Source organism: Chionomys nivalis, chromosome 6, assembly GCF_950005125.1.
Source record: "Chionomys nivalis chromosome 6, mChiNiv1.1, whole genome shotgun sequence".
In the NCBI taxonomy this organism is placed as follows: domain Eukaryota; kingdom Metazoa; phylum Chordata; class Mammalia; order Rodentia; family Cricetidae; genus Chionomys; species Chionomys nivalis.
The window spans coordinates 34,802,019-34,816,264 of NC_080091.1; the positions used below are offsets into that span (position 1 = coordinate 34,802,019).

The following is a 14,246-nucleotide window of genomic DNA, read 5'->3' on the forward strand; positions in this document are numbered from 1 at the left end:
TCAAGACAGGGTTTCTCTGTGGTTTTGGAGCCTGTCCTGGAACTAGCTCTTGTAGACCAGGCTGGTCTCGAACTCGCAGAGATCCGCCTGCCTCTGCCTCCTGAGTGCTGGGATTAAAGGCGTGCGCCACCACCGCCCGGCACTGGCTTGCTAAGAAAGACACCACCCAGGAACCCAGGACCAGCTGCCAAGGGTGATACTGCCCACAGTGAGCTTGCCCTCCCACATCAGTCACCAACCAAAAGAACACTCCCCTAACAGACTTGCCCACAAGCGATCTGATAGAGGCAGTTTTTCAAGGTTCCCTCCTTCCAGATGACAAGCTTCGGTCAAGTTGACCAAAACAGAACAAAACAAAAACCCACAACTAACCGGCCCAGCTATGCATGCCTGGCTTTTCGGCTTTCTTGGTTTTGGTTTTGGTTTTCAGAGGGGGCAGAATGAGACATGAGGTCTACAGTAGCCTGAAATTCACTATGTAGCTAAGGATAACCCTGAACTCCGATCCTTCATCCACCATTTCCTGAGTGTCTGTCTGACCTTCCTGAGTGGCATTTTCTTTTGCCAATGTCCCATCAGGACATCCATAGCGCTGGCAAGGGAACGAATATGGTGCCCAGAAGGTTCCCTGGTCCTAGCAGCCTCTGCTGGTGTGGCTGGGCCTTGATTCCATGTGGAATGAGAGATTATATGGTCTTCCTGCCGGCAGGCTGGGGTAAAGAAACACCAGGCCTGGCTCCACCCATCGGATGGGGCACTGCAGGGTTCCTTCCTGTTGACATTCACCTGGTTCCCCGCTACATTGAGGCTGTTTTCTCACCTTCCAGAGTTCTATTTTAGTTTTTTTCAATTTATAGTTGACCTTCTGGGGGGGGGGGGGGGCGGGGGGGGGCACAGAGACAGACCATACCATCTTTTCTGGGCTGCAGGTATCAGGCCTCACAAAAAAGACTCTGGTTTCTGGAAATTCTGTGATGTTGACAACATGGTAAGGAGCAGTCAGCATGGTGGTGGTTGGCATACAACTGTCTTTTGTTTGTGGGTTTTTTTTTTTTTTTAAGTCCACAGGAGGAAACAACTTGGGAGATGAGGTAAGGGTCTTTAGTGGAACGTATAAAGGCAAGGGAGGAATATAAAAATCGGATGGAAAGATGGGTGAGTTGTCAGCAACAGAGGGTTGGGGCAGTTCTGCAGGAGATGCTGAGCTGTTTGGACACGGTGGGTAAGGGCAGCAGAAGTACATTCGTGCACAGGGCTGCACCTTAAGTCAGGTGCAAGGGAGTGGGGAACAGCACCTGGCCAGCTTCCTGGGCTGACTGTATACCCAGAAGATCCTGTACACGGGCGCTCCCTCCCTGCTTGCCTCGACAACTGCTCATTTCCCCAACTCCAGCTCAAAGACGACAATGTGTCATTCATTCATCTCCTGGTGCCTGGCACTGGGAGGGGAGGGGGAACGAACTGGGCAGTGCAACAGCCGATGTGGAAGCAATAGCATATTTCAGGAAGGGAAATGGTAAGCATCATCTCTGGAGGTGGGGCACAGGCCCTGCCGGGAATAGACTGAGGTGCATTTCTTTTCTGGCCTAGAGATCCGAGGGGTGAAGGAAAGAAAGCCGATCGCCGAGCTAGAACTCAAAGATCGGCCCAGGAGCTCCTCTGACGCCGCTTTCCCTGGCGCACGCAGCTCCATCTCCCGTTGCCACAGAGACAGGAGGTGGTTGCTATGGAGACTGACTGCTACGACCAGCCAATCCCGAGCTGCTGTTTCAGCTCATCCTGGGGCCTGGAGGTAATAACTCCTTCCTTGGACTCCCGGCGTCCTCTGCCCAGTCATTGAGCGATAGGTTGGGCCATCACTCATTAAAGTAGCCCTGCCCACTCTGCAAAATACATATCTATCTCCCCAGATTAACGCGCACCCCTGGTTCTGGCAGCACTTTTTGCCTCTTCCAGCTAAAAGACGATGTCACCTTGGGAGGAGCCCGGACTCCAAGTGGATGCTGGATGTTGCTGGAAAGGCGGGGCAGGGCACAGCCTTCTGACCCTAGACTCAGCAATGTGAGAGAAGTGATGGGATGAACGTGGGGAATGAGCGCCCTCCCTCTGGCACTCCGCAGTGCCTGGCGCGGTGGCGCACGCTCACTCGGCTTGAGAGGCGGGCGGGGCAACGCTGACGTCATCCACGCTCCCCCCCCCCAGCAGAGGGGCGGTGGCCGAGCTGGCTACTCCGAGCACATTGACGGACAGAGGGACAGAGAGACGGGGGACCTGCAGGCACACGTCCAGGCCATGCCCGGGGAGGCTGCGCGTGCTGAACTGCCGCTGTCTGAGGCAGGAGGGCCAGGATCCCGCACAGGTGAGACCGCAGCGGCTCCCCGTTCTGGCCCAATACCTTTCTCTGGCTTTCTCTCTCTCCATCCCTCAGCCTCCTAACAGTCCCCTCCTCTATCTTTCCAGACCGGTTCTTCCCTTCACATTGCATCCTTCCCCCACCCCCACCCCCAGGATTTCATGAAAGCCTGGAGGCCGCAGGGATCATCCTCCAAACCTGAAGACGTGAAGGGCAGTGTCTTTCACTCTGGGCTGGCGCGAGGGGGGTGCTCTTTGGACCAAGTCCCATTTGCTTGAGCTTGTGCGCCACATCGCGTTTCTTTGTCCACAGAAAGCTATGGGGCCACAGGACCGACAGTGGGTGGCAGGTTTGGAAGCAGGAGTCCCAGAGGGTACTGCAGGCTTACCCGGTGACCACCAGAGGGTCCTTAGAAGTACCTTAGGTGTTCAGGGCAGCAAGCGGCTAGACTAAGAAAGGAGGTGTAGGACTGATGGGAGTCCAGCCAGAGGACACTGGCAGAGCTGAGTCTGGGAGGTGAGGCCTTGGGAGGTGTCGTGGCCAGCAGTGGTCTTAATATGTAGACCCTTGGAGAAGCAGGGGCATTATGTTGGTGGGAGTCAGTCCACTTGCAGGCCTGAGGGTACTCTTAAGCTTGAATGGTCCCTGCTGGAGATGAACTGTGTGGGGCTTGGGCAAAGCCAAGGGCACCTTGCTGTGTGCAAGAAGTCATCTGGGGACAGGATGGGCAAGAATGGGGATGGCACCAGTGCTGGGCCAGAGGCCTGACTGAGAGCTAACACAGATACCACCCTACTCTTCTTGGGGGACTGACAAGTCAGGCGGGGGACTCCCCAGACCCAGTGGCAGGCAAGTTCCTTTCTGGCTTGCTTGGTGACTTTGGATGAGTCATGAAACAGACAGCAACAACAAAAATCCCCCATGGACTTTGGCCTTTTATTTCCATTTTAACCTTGGCCCAATTCTGCCCTTCTTCTGCCCTGAGGCCACACTAAGAAGTGGAGATGGCCAGAACCTGACTTCAGGACACCCAGTGATGGCTACTAACCACACCCACTTCCAATGCCAGGTGTCCTTCAAGGGACCTGAAGGATCCCCTTCCCTTTCTGTCAAGACCCCTGGTTGCCCTGGTAGCCCAGCTGCAGGCCGATGAGCCCAGCCAGTGTCGAAGAACCCAGTGCCCTGACACGGCTGAGAGCAGATATCGGGGAAGTGGCTGTCTCCTCTTCAGTCTCCCTCTCGTCCTGAGTGAGATCTACCCAGCAGCTGAGAAAGACAAAGCCACAGTGCAGGCCATGTTGCCCTGTCACCAGTGAGCATGGTAGAGCCAGCAGCATTGGCTGTGTGCCTGCCAGAGCGGCAGGCCCCTAGGCACTGCCCCTCCCCCCCTCATGCAGGACTCGGCCTGGGCTCTGGGGACAGTAGGAAGGCTTTAAGTGGATACTTCAAAGTGATGTGTGTTTGGCCTCAGTCCAGGTGAGAGAGGAGCTGTTACAGAGGTCACAAAAAAGGGGGGGTTTACAAAATGATGCTTTCAGCACCCGGAGTACACTGGTGGGGCTGAGCTAAAAGCCACGGGACTCAGTGACTATGCTGTGATCTCAGTGGTGATATACAGGCCAGTAAGACAGCAGCAGCCAGAAAGTTAGGAGGTGGTATGGGTACTGCCATCTGGAGAGATTTGTCTGCTACCTTCCTAAGTCCCTAATACTTTCATATTCACGGGGCATCATGGCATGAGCATGTGTTTGCAATGTGGCATGTCAGCTGAGGGCATGCCAGCCCATGAGTACCTGTGCCTGAAGAGGCTTAGAGAAGGACCCAAGGCAGGCCAGGAGCTCCCAGAATGGCAGGGGAATCTGTTACCATGTACCATGAGTGGCTGCCACCATGGAGAGGAAGAGGCCAGCCTTCTCTCAGCTGTCCTGTTCCCATGGGCACCAGATCACCATTATTTCCCACCACTGCCCTTTGGAGCAGATTCTACCACTCAGGTGCTGGTACACGTCTGTCTCCGTTCTCCAGAAACTTAGCTGCATGCAGTGCTTTGTGGAGAGCTCCGGGAAACTTGAGGTTGACCTCGAGTACAGGCAAGGGTAGGGAGAGATGGGCTAGAGGCAAAACCTCCTGCTTTTCAGCAGAGCTGGAATGTTCCAGAGCTGTAGTGTGTGGGACCCTAGCCCTTGCCACAGGGAGGAGCTGGCATTGTCCTGTGGATTCTCATAGCCCTGCTCCTGCCAAGCAAACCAGACTCTGAACAGAGACAATGGCCGATTGTACCTTTGCTGAAGTGTCCCCAAGAAAAGTCTGGGTTTCTAGTACACATTCCTCTTGACTCCCCTTCATATATAGCCTGTCGGCAGCTGCCTGCTCTGCTGACATCCCTTGAAAGTCTTCCTCAAGTCCACTTAGCCACCCTCATCTCTGCTACCGTCCCCCGCCAGCCCTCCTCTGTAATGTTAGCCATGGAAACCTGCCGTCCCATGTTCAGCTCTTCACCTGGTGTGGCCTGAGATGTGTCCAGTAGGCATCGCATGTCCTTTCCTGTCTCCACAGATATCTCATGTGATGCAGCCAATGCCACCATCCTGAAAGGGGACCAACGGGAGCCCCATGCCCTGACCCCAGGGCCCAGCCTTCTGGCTCTCACATTCCTGTCCAGCAAACCAGGTGCCCGGCCCCAGCCTGAGGGAGCCAGCTGGGATGCAGGGCCCAGTGGGGCTGCCTCAACCTGGGTGGACCCAGCAGAGGGCAGCCCAAGTCCAGGGGTCCTCCCCGAGGGCCTACCTCTCCAGCCTTTGTCTGCTGATGTCCCTCTCCCCACCACCCTGGAGCCCCGCATCGTGATGGGTGAGGAGACATGCCAGGTCATCCCTTCACCCAGGGCAGCCTGGCCAGCGCTCAGGGACCGGGAGGGTGGGCACATGGCCCTGCATCCACCTCCAGAGCTGTGTTCTCAGGGTGATCCTCCTGTGCCTTTCCCTCCCCCTGACCTTGAGTCCTACTTCACACCCCCCTCCACTCCCACCAAGACCATCTATGGCCTGCTCCCTGACCATGGGCCCCACAGGGACGCCTGGGACCTGGAGGCAGAGCTGCTGGATGAGTTACTGGACTCAACGCCAGCTTCACCCTCAGGCTCCTATATTACAGCAGATGGGGACAGCTGGGCCTCATCGCCTTCCTGTTCCCTCAGCCTGCTGGCCCCAGCTGAAGGGCTGGACTTTCCCTCCGACTGGGGCCTCTCCCCGTCAGGGTCTGTGGTAGACGAACTAGAACCACACCCCACAGACCCTCCAGAGCCTCCATCCTCCGAGTCTAGCCTCTCAGCCGACAGCAGCTCTTCCTGGAGCCAAGAGGGCCATTTCTTTGACCCGACCTTCTTGGCCAACGACCCGATGATCCCTGCCGCCCTACTACCCTTCCGGGGTAGCCTCATCTTCCAGGTGGAAGCCGTGGAAGTGACACCCCTGTCCAAAGAGGAGGAGGAAGAGGAGGTAGCTGCTGCTGCTGCCACCCCGGATGGAGACCTGGCCGGAGAGGGCGAGGATGACAGCACATCTGGCTCCTTCCTGCAGTCACTGTCCGATCTGTCCATCATCGAGGGCATGGACGAGGCCTTCGCCTTCCGGGACGATACCTCGGCCGCCTCCTCAGACTCGGACTCCGCTTCCTATGCCGGGGCAGATGACGACAGGCTGTACAGTGGGGAGCCCCATGCCCAGCCCAGTGCCGAGAGTACAGAGCAGGAGCACAGAAGCAGGGTCACATTTCAGGGGACAGAGCACGAAGCCCATCTCACCAATAGCCAGGAATCAATTGCAGAACTAGCAGAAGAGGCTCCAGTTTTAGGCAGAGAGTCTGAAGCTACTGTGCCCCTCCCTGATCTGCGAGCAGCTCCAGACCCCCAGGAAGAAGCTACCACAGTCACCCCCAGGGGAGGGAACGAAGAAGTTGATGCGGTTGCTCAGCAAGCACCCAGCGCACTGCCCCAGCCCTGCCAGCAGGGGCTGAGCACAACTTTAGGCTCTAAGCCTGTCCCTGCACAACCAATTCTAGATCTGCAGGAAGAAGCAAGCCCCACCTGTCCAATCCTTCCTGATAACCTGAAGGAAGGAGGCCTGGTCCTTCCCTCCACACTGGAGAATGTGGCTGTGGCTTCAGTGAGACCCCAGAAGGCCGAGGGAGCTACTGCAGTGCCCCAGGACTCCCCTATTACTTTAGCCCCGTTATTGCAATGTGCAGATCCCGCCTCAGGCCCAGAGTCTGTGGCTGTAGTCACTCTGAGGCTCCGGCAAGATGAGGGGTGTGTCATAGCAGTGCAGGATGCCCCTGTGGCACCATCACCTCCACTCCTACAGAGTACAGATGTGGCTACATTTGGGTTCCAGCAGGCTGAGGAAGGCATCACAGAACCCCAAGACTCCCCTGTGGCATCATGCCCACCCCTGAAAGGCTCAGACCCAGAACCTGAGGCTCTGGCCACATTGGGGTCCCAGCAGGATGAAGGGATTGCCCCAGTACCCCAGGATTCTCCTATAGCATGTCTACCCCTGCAAGGCTCAGACCCCACCTCAGACCCAGAGCCTGAGGCTCTGGTCACACTGGGGTCCCAACAGGATGAAGGGATTACCCCAGTACCCCAGGACTCTCCTACAGCATGTCTATCCAGGCAAGGCTCAGAACCTGAGGCTCTGGTCACACTGGGGTCCCAACAGGATGAAGGGATTACCCCAGTACCCCAGGACTCTCCTTCAGCATGTCTATCCAGGCAAGGCTCAGAACCTGAGGCTCTGGTCACACTGGGGTCCCAGCAGGATGAAGGGATTGCCCCAGTACCCCAGGACTCTCCTATAGCATGTCTACCCCTGCAAGGCTCAAATCTCACCTCAGACCGAGAGCCTGTGCTTGCTGCCACACTGGGACCACAGCAGGCTGAGGAGGGTGACACCATACCCCAGGTTACCCCAGTAGCATCATCTTCACCCCTGCAAAGCTTAGATTCAACCTCAGAACTACAACCTGTGGCTGCAGCCACACTGGAGTCCCAGCAGGCTGAAGGCAATGCCACAGCAGCCCAGGACACCCCTGAGATGGCACCTCCTTCCCCCCAAGATACAGATTCCACCTCCGACCCAGAGCTAATAGTCCAAGACATCGTTCAGACACTGCAGAGAGAAACAAGCTACACCCCAGAGACGAAGCCTTCAGCCTCTGAGGTCCATGAGGAATCAGGCATGGCCTTAGGACCAAAGCCAGTGCCCAGGGAGCAGGATGCAGACCCCCCACTAGACTCGGCACTCCCTGCTCCAAAGCCAGCCCAACAGAATGGCTCAGAGCCAGCTGTAAAAGCTGATAACCCTGGGGCTCCAGAAGAGCCATGTCCCACCTTGAGCACAAAGACCTCTGAGCCTGCATCTTGTGCGGGAGAGGAAGTAGCAGAGAGTCTTTCTGCACTCAAGCAAGGAGCATGTCTTGAAGCGCGTGATGGGGTCAAGACCCACTCACCTCAAAGAGAGGCCCTGGGGGCCAAGAACAAGCGGGGCAGAGGTCACAAAGCACCAGGGCACGGAAATGGGTCTAAATCGGCATCCCAAGGTACAGGGGAGACTTCCAAGGCACATTCTGCTGCAGGCTCTGAGGTCAGCCAGACACAGCTGACCTCAGCTGTGGAGGGAAGGGCCCTGAGCAGCAAGGACACCTTGGGCCCCAGGCTTCCTGCGGCTCTATCCGTGCAAGCCAGGCTAGGTTCCTGCCCAGGGTCCCCAGCAAGGGCCACATGCACACTGAGCAGAATCTACTCTGAAGAGACTGCCAGGTCTGTGCCACCCTTCCTGCAGCTTGAGCCCATGCTAGGCCTGGGTAGCAGAGAACGGTCTCAGAGGACCCCAGGTGCCCTTAATCCTTCCCTGGCAAACTCCGCTAGTGACCTGCCCACCGCATCCCAGAAGAGGTTCCAGGACCCTGACCCTCCTGCTCCCAGTGCCCTCGACAGGGCATCCCAAACATCCCCAGCCTCCTGCCTGTGTCCCACTCCCCAGAAAGCCTCTGTGGAAGAGGAGCCCCCAGCCTCTCGTGGTCTGATGCCTCGGGCAGGAGCCCAGGGACCTGCTGCCGTTACTGCCTCAGGATTCACAAAGCCTCTGGGGGCCCGGCAGCGTGTCAGCCTCTCACCTCACTCCACCCTCAACCCCAAGGTGAACCCCACAGATGCCAAAGACCTGGCTTGCATCATCTCAAGCCCCTGCCAAGTGCCTCCTCCCTCTGGGACCCAGAACCCAGCTGGCCCTCGAGGGTTCCCAGCCCATGAGCAACAAGAGGATGAAGACAGCCTAGAGGAAGGTAAGGGTATGTGGGGGTCAGGGCCTGGGCCAGCTAGACTTCTAGGGAGACACTAGAGGATGATGGGACTGGAGGACCCTCTGCAACAGCAAGAGGCCCTCATACCTCACCCCTTCCCCCAGACTCACAGAGGGCCCCAGGCTCTGGCCAGCATTCGGATAGCCACGGGGAGTCGTCCGCCGAGCTGGATGAGCAGGATATCCCATCTCAGAAAGCGCAGTGCCCGGCACAGGTGCTGGTCCCAGAAAGGGGTGGGTGCCTGGGCATTTCCCCGGCCCCCACAGATGCTTAGCCTTCACCTTCCTACAGGGCTCAGCAGGCAGCAATGAGGAGACCATTGCCAAAGCCAAGCAAAGCCGCAGCGAGAAGAAGGCTCGAAAGGTCAGCTGAGGGCTCCCCCAGAGAGCCCTGGGAGAGAACATGGATACAGGGAGGCACCCTTATGAACGCCCCTCATAGCCTGTGGCCAGTGAAACCCTAGCCACGAAAAGGGCTTTGAGTTAAATCTAATAACCCTCACCCCTAACACTGGGATGTCCTGAGGCCCTTACAGAGGGAGGTCAGCCTGACACGGGGAACGGCAGCCACCCAGATACAGGTAAAATGGTCTGAGTCCCCTGCCCTCCACCTCAGGCAATGTCGAAACTGGGCTTACGGCAGATCCAGGGGGTCACCAGGATCACCATCCAGAAGTCCAAGAGCATCTTGTTTGTCATTGCCAAGCCAGACGTCTTCAAGAGCCCCGCTTCCGACACCTATGTGGTCTTTGGTGAGGCCAAGGTCTGTCATGCTGTCATGTTAAGGCTAAGGCTATAGCCATGCTGTGGTTTGGGGAAAGGCCAGCGGGGTCAGTGAGCTCTGTTCACACAGCTGTCCTATACTGCAGATTGAGGACCTGTCCCAGCAAGTACACAAAGCTGCAGCAGAGAAGTTCAAGGTGCCCTCAGAGTCCTCAGCACTGGTCCCCGAGTTGGCACCTGGACCCCGGGTGAGGCCAGAGTGCGAGGAGCAGGAGGAGGAAGATGAGGAGGTGAGGCCTAGTGGCTCCCAACCCTTGACTGGGGGCAGAATAAGGGCAGGATGGGATTCTGCCTGGGCAGCACTCTGGTCACGGGCCTCAGGCAGCTAAGCCACCCCCCTATACCCTCCACCAGGTAGAGGAGGCTGGACTGGAACTTCGTGACATCGAGCTGGTGATGGCCCAGGCCAATGTGTCCAGAGCAAAGGCCGTGCGGGCACTGAGGGACAACCACAGCGACATCGTTAATGCCATCATGGTGAGCACTTCCGCAGCCCAGATGCCCCTATGGTGGTCCTGCAGAAAAGGCCCCTTTTAACCTGGCTCTTCTTCTGCAGGAACTGACAATGTAGCTACTGACTGGAAGCTCGGGCTGCTCTGCCTCTCCCCAGCCTGTTGCCCAATAAATGAGTGTCACATCATCACCCTCTGAAGTCCCCTCGGTTGTGTGGTATAGTCTCTGTCATCTGTATGTCATCGCCATGCCACCATCACCCTTCAGTGTCCATCAATCTCTGCTGTTACCTGACTGCCCTCTGGTGTCTCCCCAGTGCCCACGGCATCCCTCATCACCCCCAGGGTTCCTTCACCCTCTCTGGCTCTCAGATCCAGCTGGAGCAGCATGGCCGTGTCCTCCCTGTCCTTCCCTTCCACATACACCCTGCTGGTGTGCACACGGGAACATGAGGGCATAATTGGGCACAGGGTGGACTATGGCTTGTCTTCAGTCTCTGTACACATCCAGGAAAGAATTAGCTGCATGTCAATCAAGAGACCACCCCAACTGTCTTGGTTGACTCTCTTGCCTTGGCCTAGGCGCCCATGACCAGTCCCAGGATAGCAGATGACAGGAAAATTCTGTCAAATACTGTCCTGAGGCCATGATACTGCTGAGATCCCGGGGATACTCTAGCTTACCCAGGAGACAATTGAGGTGTCCACAGAGCCCCTGGGGCTCTACCACAACCACCGCAGGGCAGAGACAGTCCTGGTCCTCACACAGCTCTTCTGCCCAGGACAGAGCACTTCCTCCCCGAGTGTGGGCAACAGAGGAAGCTGTCCCCTCAGCCCGGCTTTCTAGGGCTGCCTGAACCCAGGTCACTTCCCTCCTTTCGGTGGCTAGGAGAGCTTTAAGGGGTCTGGAGGGTAGAGGCCAGAAGGAACTCAGCAAGGCTTAGGAGAAGAGCTGACTGGAGAAGGGGACAGAATGAGGCCCATTGGGCCAAGTCAGCCTTTCAGAAGCCCCAACTCTCAGCTCTTGTACCCTCACTTCTGATCGTCTAGGAGGCCTTCACAAAGGGCCAGAGCTGCTACTGTCCTGGAGATGATCTGTACAGAGAATGCAAAGAAAGGAAACCCTGCCGAGTAAGAGGTTCCCAAAGCGTCTGCTCCTGTCCCTTGTTCAGAGTCAAAGCAGAAGCACTGATTATCTCTTCTACTCCGGCCCTGGACACTGTGGGCACTCATGGTCCAGCAGACAAGGGTCAGGATGGAGTGCACCCCCACCCCCACGACAACATGGCTTTCAGCTAACTGAAACAGAAAAAAAAATGCTTGACAACTGGAGATTAAATTATTCACATTGTAGTAAACTTTTTTTTAAGGTCTCTGAGAGTTAGAAGAGGAAAATCATGTGCAAAATATCAGCTGTCCAGGGCCAGGCCGACAAAACTGGCTCTTCCTGCCAGCTGCAACTGGCCCTCTCCGAGTGGGGATATGCTACAGGCATTGCTGGGCCCCCGAGGAAAACACAGAGGCTTCCGCCCTGTGCTGGAGCACATGTCCTGTGGCAGCTCTCCACTCCTTCACAGTAGAGGACCTGGCCACCGGAGCCACCTGTGTCTGCAGCACCTTCCTAGCTCCTAGCCAGGAAGGCCTGGGATGGCTGTGTGAGACAAGTGGATGCTGTCACGACCCATCACGCCGAGTCCTGGTCCATGCTGCAGCCTAGCGCTTCAATATCACTACTGATGTCCAAGATCATGCGGTCCCACTCATCTCCTTCCGATGGCGCTGACCGGTCATCAGGGCTGCCTGTGGTCCTGTTCCCATTGGTGGTGGAGGTGGAGGTGGTGCTCAGGGCACGGCGATGCCTGCCAAAGCTGTCAGTGATGATGCCACGGCCGTCTTTCACGCCAATGGTCTCCAGGAAGTTTTCAAAGTGCTGACTGTCCTTCTCAGGGATAAAGGGCCTCAAACCTGCCAACACACGACCCAGAGTGACATCTCAGGGGAGCTCAGGACCCTCACACCATACAAGCTATGCCCTGGGGCCAGGTGTAATTAAATCTGACTCTGACAAGAGGTCCCAGCTATGGATAGCTTGGTATCTGTCAATCTCACCCTCTTTGGCTTTGAGACGTGACACAGGTCAGGGGCCTCTGACCTTCAAAGCCCCTATCTTACAGGGCAGAAAGCCAAGGCCACAAAGCCATTTGTAATGAGGTCTGTCCTCAGAGCCAGGACTCGTGCCAAAGCCGGTAACCAAACCCAGGGTAACCTTCCCAACCAGGAAGCTGTCCTACTCAGGAAGACCAGCGTCTCAGAGTCCGGGAGCCAGAACCCTGAAGAGGGCAGGCAGCCTGGGCCCATCCAGTCCGTGCATACAACAGGTGAGTTTACAGACAGCAATCCTGAGGTGGAGCCTTACAGGAAGGAGGAAGAGCGGAGTTCAAGGTCATCCTCCCCTAAACAGGGAGTTCACGAGACTCTATATCATAAACCCAAACTAAAATAAGCCAAACACATGAAAAAGCACCCTAAACGCCTGCTCAGGTGAGGGCCAGGAGATGGTAGAAAGGCTTAGCGGCTAGCAGAACTGCCTGCCTGACGAAGGGCTTTCTAGCCCACTTTTTCTGAGTCTTCCTAGCCAACTCAAGCTATCCCCCTGCCTCAGTATCCCAAGTGCTCAGATGATGGCTGGGTCCTTCATGCCTCGCTCTATACCCACAGCTGGCAAAGATGCAGCTGAGAACAAACTGGGGAGGAGCTGGCTTCAGGCTTGTGAAGGACCATTCTGGGCTGGGTGACAGGGACCTGGAACCTGAGCCTGCTGGCTATCTGAGCTGGGAGTGAGGAGCTCAGACTGGACCATTGTGGGTCTAGTCTCCAGTCCTTCACCTCCCAACAGTGGAGAGCCCCAGGCAGGCAGCTGACGCTCACCAGGCCAATAGGAGCCAGGTCAGCTGACCTTCCTTGGTTCACTGAGAGCACAGATAAGACCCTCACGGATCTCAGTGAGCTATTGCCAGTTCACTGTGTTCTGAGTGCTGGCAGAACGGGAAACTACAGACACCAAGGTCCCTTCCAGGTGTGGGGCCGATGTGTCAGTGACCCTGCCACATCGGAATGAGCTGGGCTCTGCAGGGCTCTTGGACAACAGCTCATCCTTCTATCTAGACGGTGTCTTTGCTTTCACACTCACCAGATTCCTACATGCTCCCCAAAACCCCCTTCAAGAGCCCCCTGACTCTTCAGCAACCACTCCTGACTTGGAGGGTTTGTTTAGAGCCCGTCTCAGGACCCTGTCACACTTCCTGGCACAGCCAATCCAGCTCAGCTCAAGGGGCTAAGCTATGCCAATCCTGAAGCCTCAAACAAGCTTTGGAGACAGACATGTCTGATGGAGCTCCTCCCCTCTGAACTGTGCACATTCTCAGAGGGGACCAGGGACCCTCCTGAGCCATACTCACCAAGCAGCAGGAACTTGCGGCTGTCCCCATAGAGCTGCCGCAGGCTGATGCAGAACTCATGGATGGAGGCCCCGTTGCGGTATTCATGGAGCAATGCTGCAAACTGTTGGATCTCCTGTGACGACAGCTTAGTACGTAACTGTGAGGGAGAGTGCAGAGCAGTGAGGGCTGGCACCGTGAGTGTGAGAGAGAGTGTGTGTGTGTGTGTGCGCGCGCGCGCAGCGCGCGCACGCGCTTATCTGTGAGGGAAGAGTGCAGAGTAGTGAGGGCTGGCACAGGTAAGTGTGTGAGTGTGTGTGCTCATCTGTGAGGGAAGAGTGCAGAGTAGTGAGGGCTGGCACAGGTAAGTGTGTGAGTGTGTGTGCTTGTGCAACAACTGGACCACACCCTTGCCACACCCCCAGTGGCCAAGGTTCAATACTTGGGTATCAGGCCCTGCTGCAGATCAGATACACTGGTCATGTCTGGCTTCATGTGTACCTGCCATGGGATCAGAATGCCCACCATATGTCCCTGTCATCAGGCCCAGCATACAAACTACCCAGAGAACCAGAAGGAACACAGATCTGCTGCCCCAGAACAGAAAGGTCCTCAGGACGGCTGAACAGAAGGAAGCTAGCTAGCTAGCTCTACGTGGAGCAGCAAGGATGTAAATGTGACCTGGGGGTAAACAGATCTAGAAGGTTGACTTTTTAAATCTAAGATGCAAGGAGGCATCAGGCCTAGGCACCTGACCAAGCTGCTGTTCTTAATCTGCACCAGCATGGTCCAGGCCAAACAGCCCAGCACCAACTCGGGCCAATAGACCCCCGCCCCCACAGAACCCCCACCACGGACGCCC

General features: G+C 56.6%; 2 protein-coding genes across 4 annotated transcripts in view; one reads left to right on the forward strand and one right to left on the reverse strand.

The window, feature by feature from the left end:
- Nucleotides 1–1,900: 1,900 nt before the first annotated feature.
- Nacad (NAC alpha domain containing) lies at nt 1,901–10,135 on the forward strand. The gene is given in 10 exon segments (XM_057773180.1): nt 1,901–2,189; nt 2,191–2,267; nt 2,270–2,359; nt 4,910–8,695; nt 8,818–8,927; nt 9,005–9,076; nt 9,329–9,475; nt 9,582–9,725; nt 9,850–9,972; nt 10,052–10,135. Coding segments are annotated over 10 exon segments (4,662 nt in total). The 5' UTR covers nt 1,901–2,091; the 3' UTR covers nt 10,067–10,135.
- Nucleotides 10,136–11,299: 1,164 nt separating this feature from the next.
- The window catches only part of Ccm2 (CCM2 scaffold protein), a 56,773-nt gene continuing 53,826 nt past the window's right edge, over nt 11,300–14,246 (reverse strand). For all 3 annotated transcript variants that reach the window (XM_057771955.1, XM_057771958.1, XM_057771956.1), the window contains 2 exons: nt 13,406–13,544; nt 11,300–11,912 (listed from right to left, as the gene is read on the reverse strand). In XM_057771955.1, coding sequence (XP_057627938.1) covers nt 11,632–11,912; nt 13,406–13,544 — 420 coding nt within the window. In that variant the 3' untranslated portion in view covers nt 11,300–11,631. The remainder of the gene's footprint in view (nt 11,913–13,405; nt 13,545–14,246) is intronic.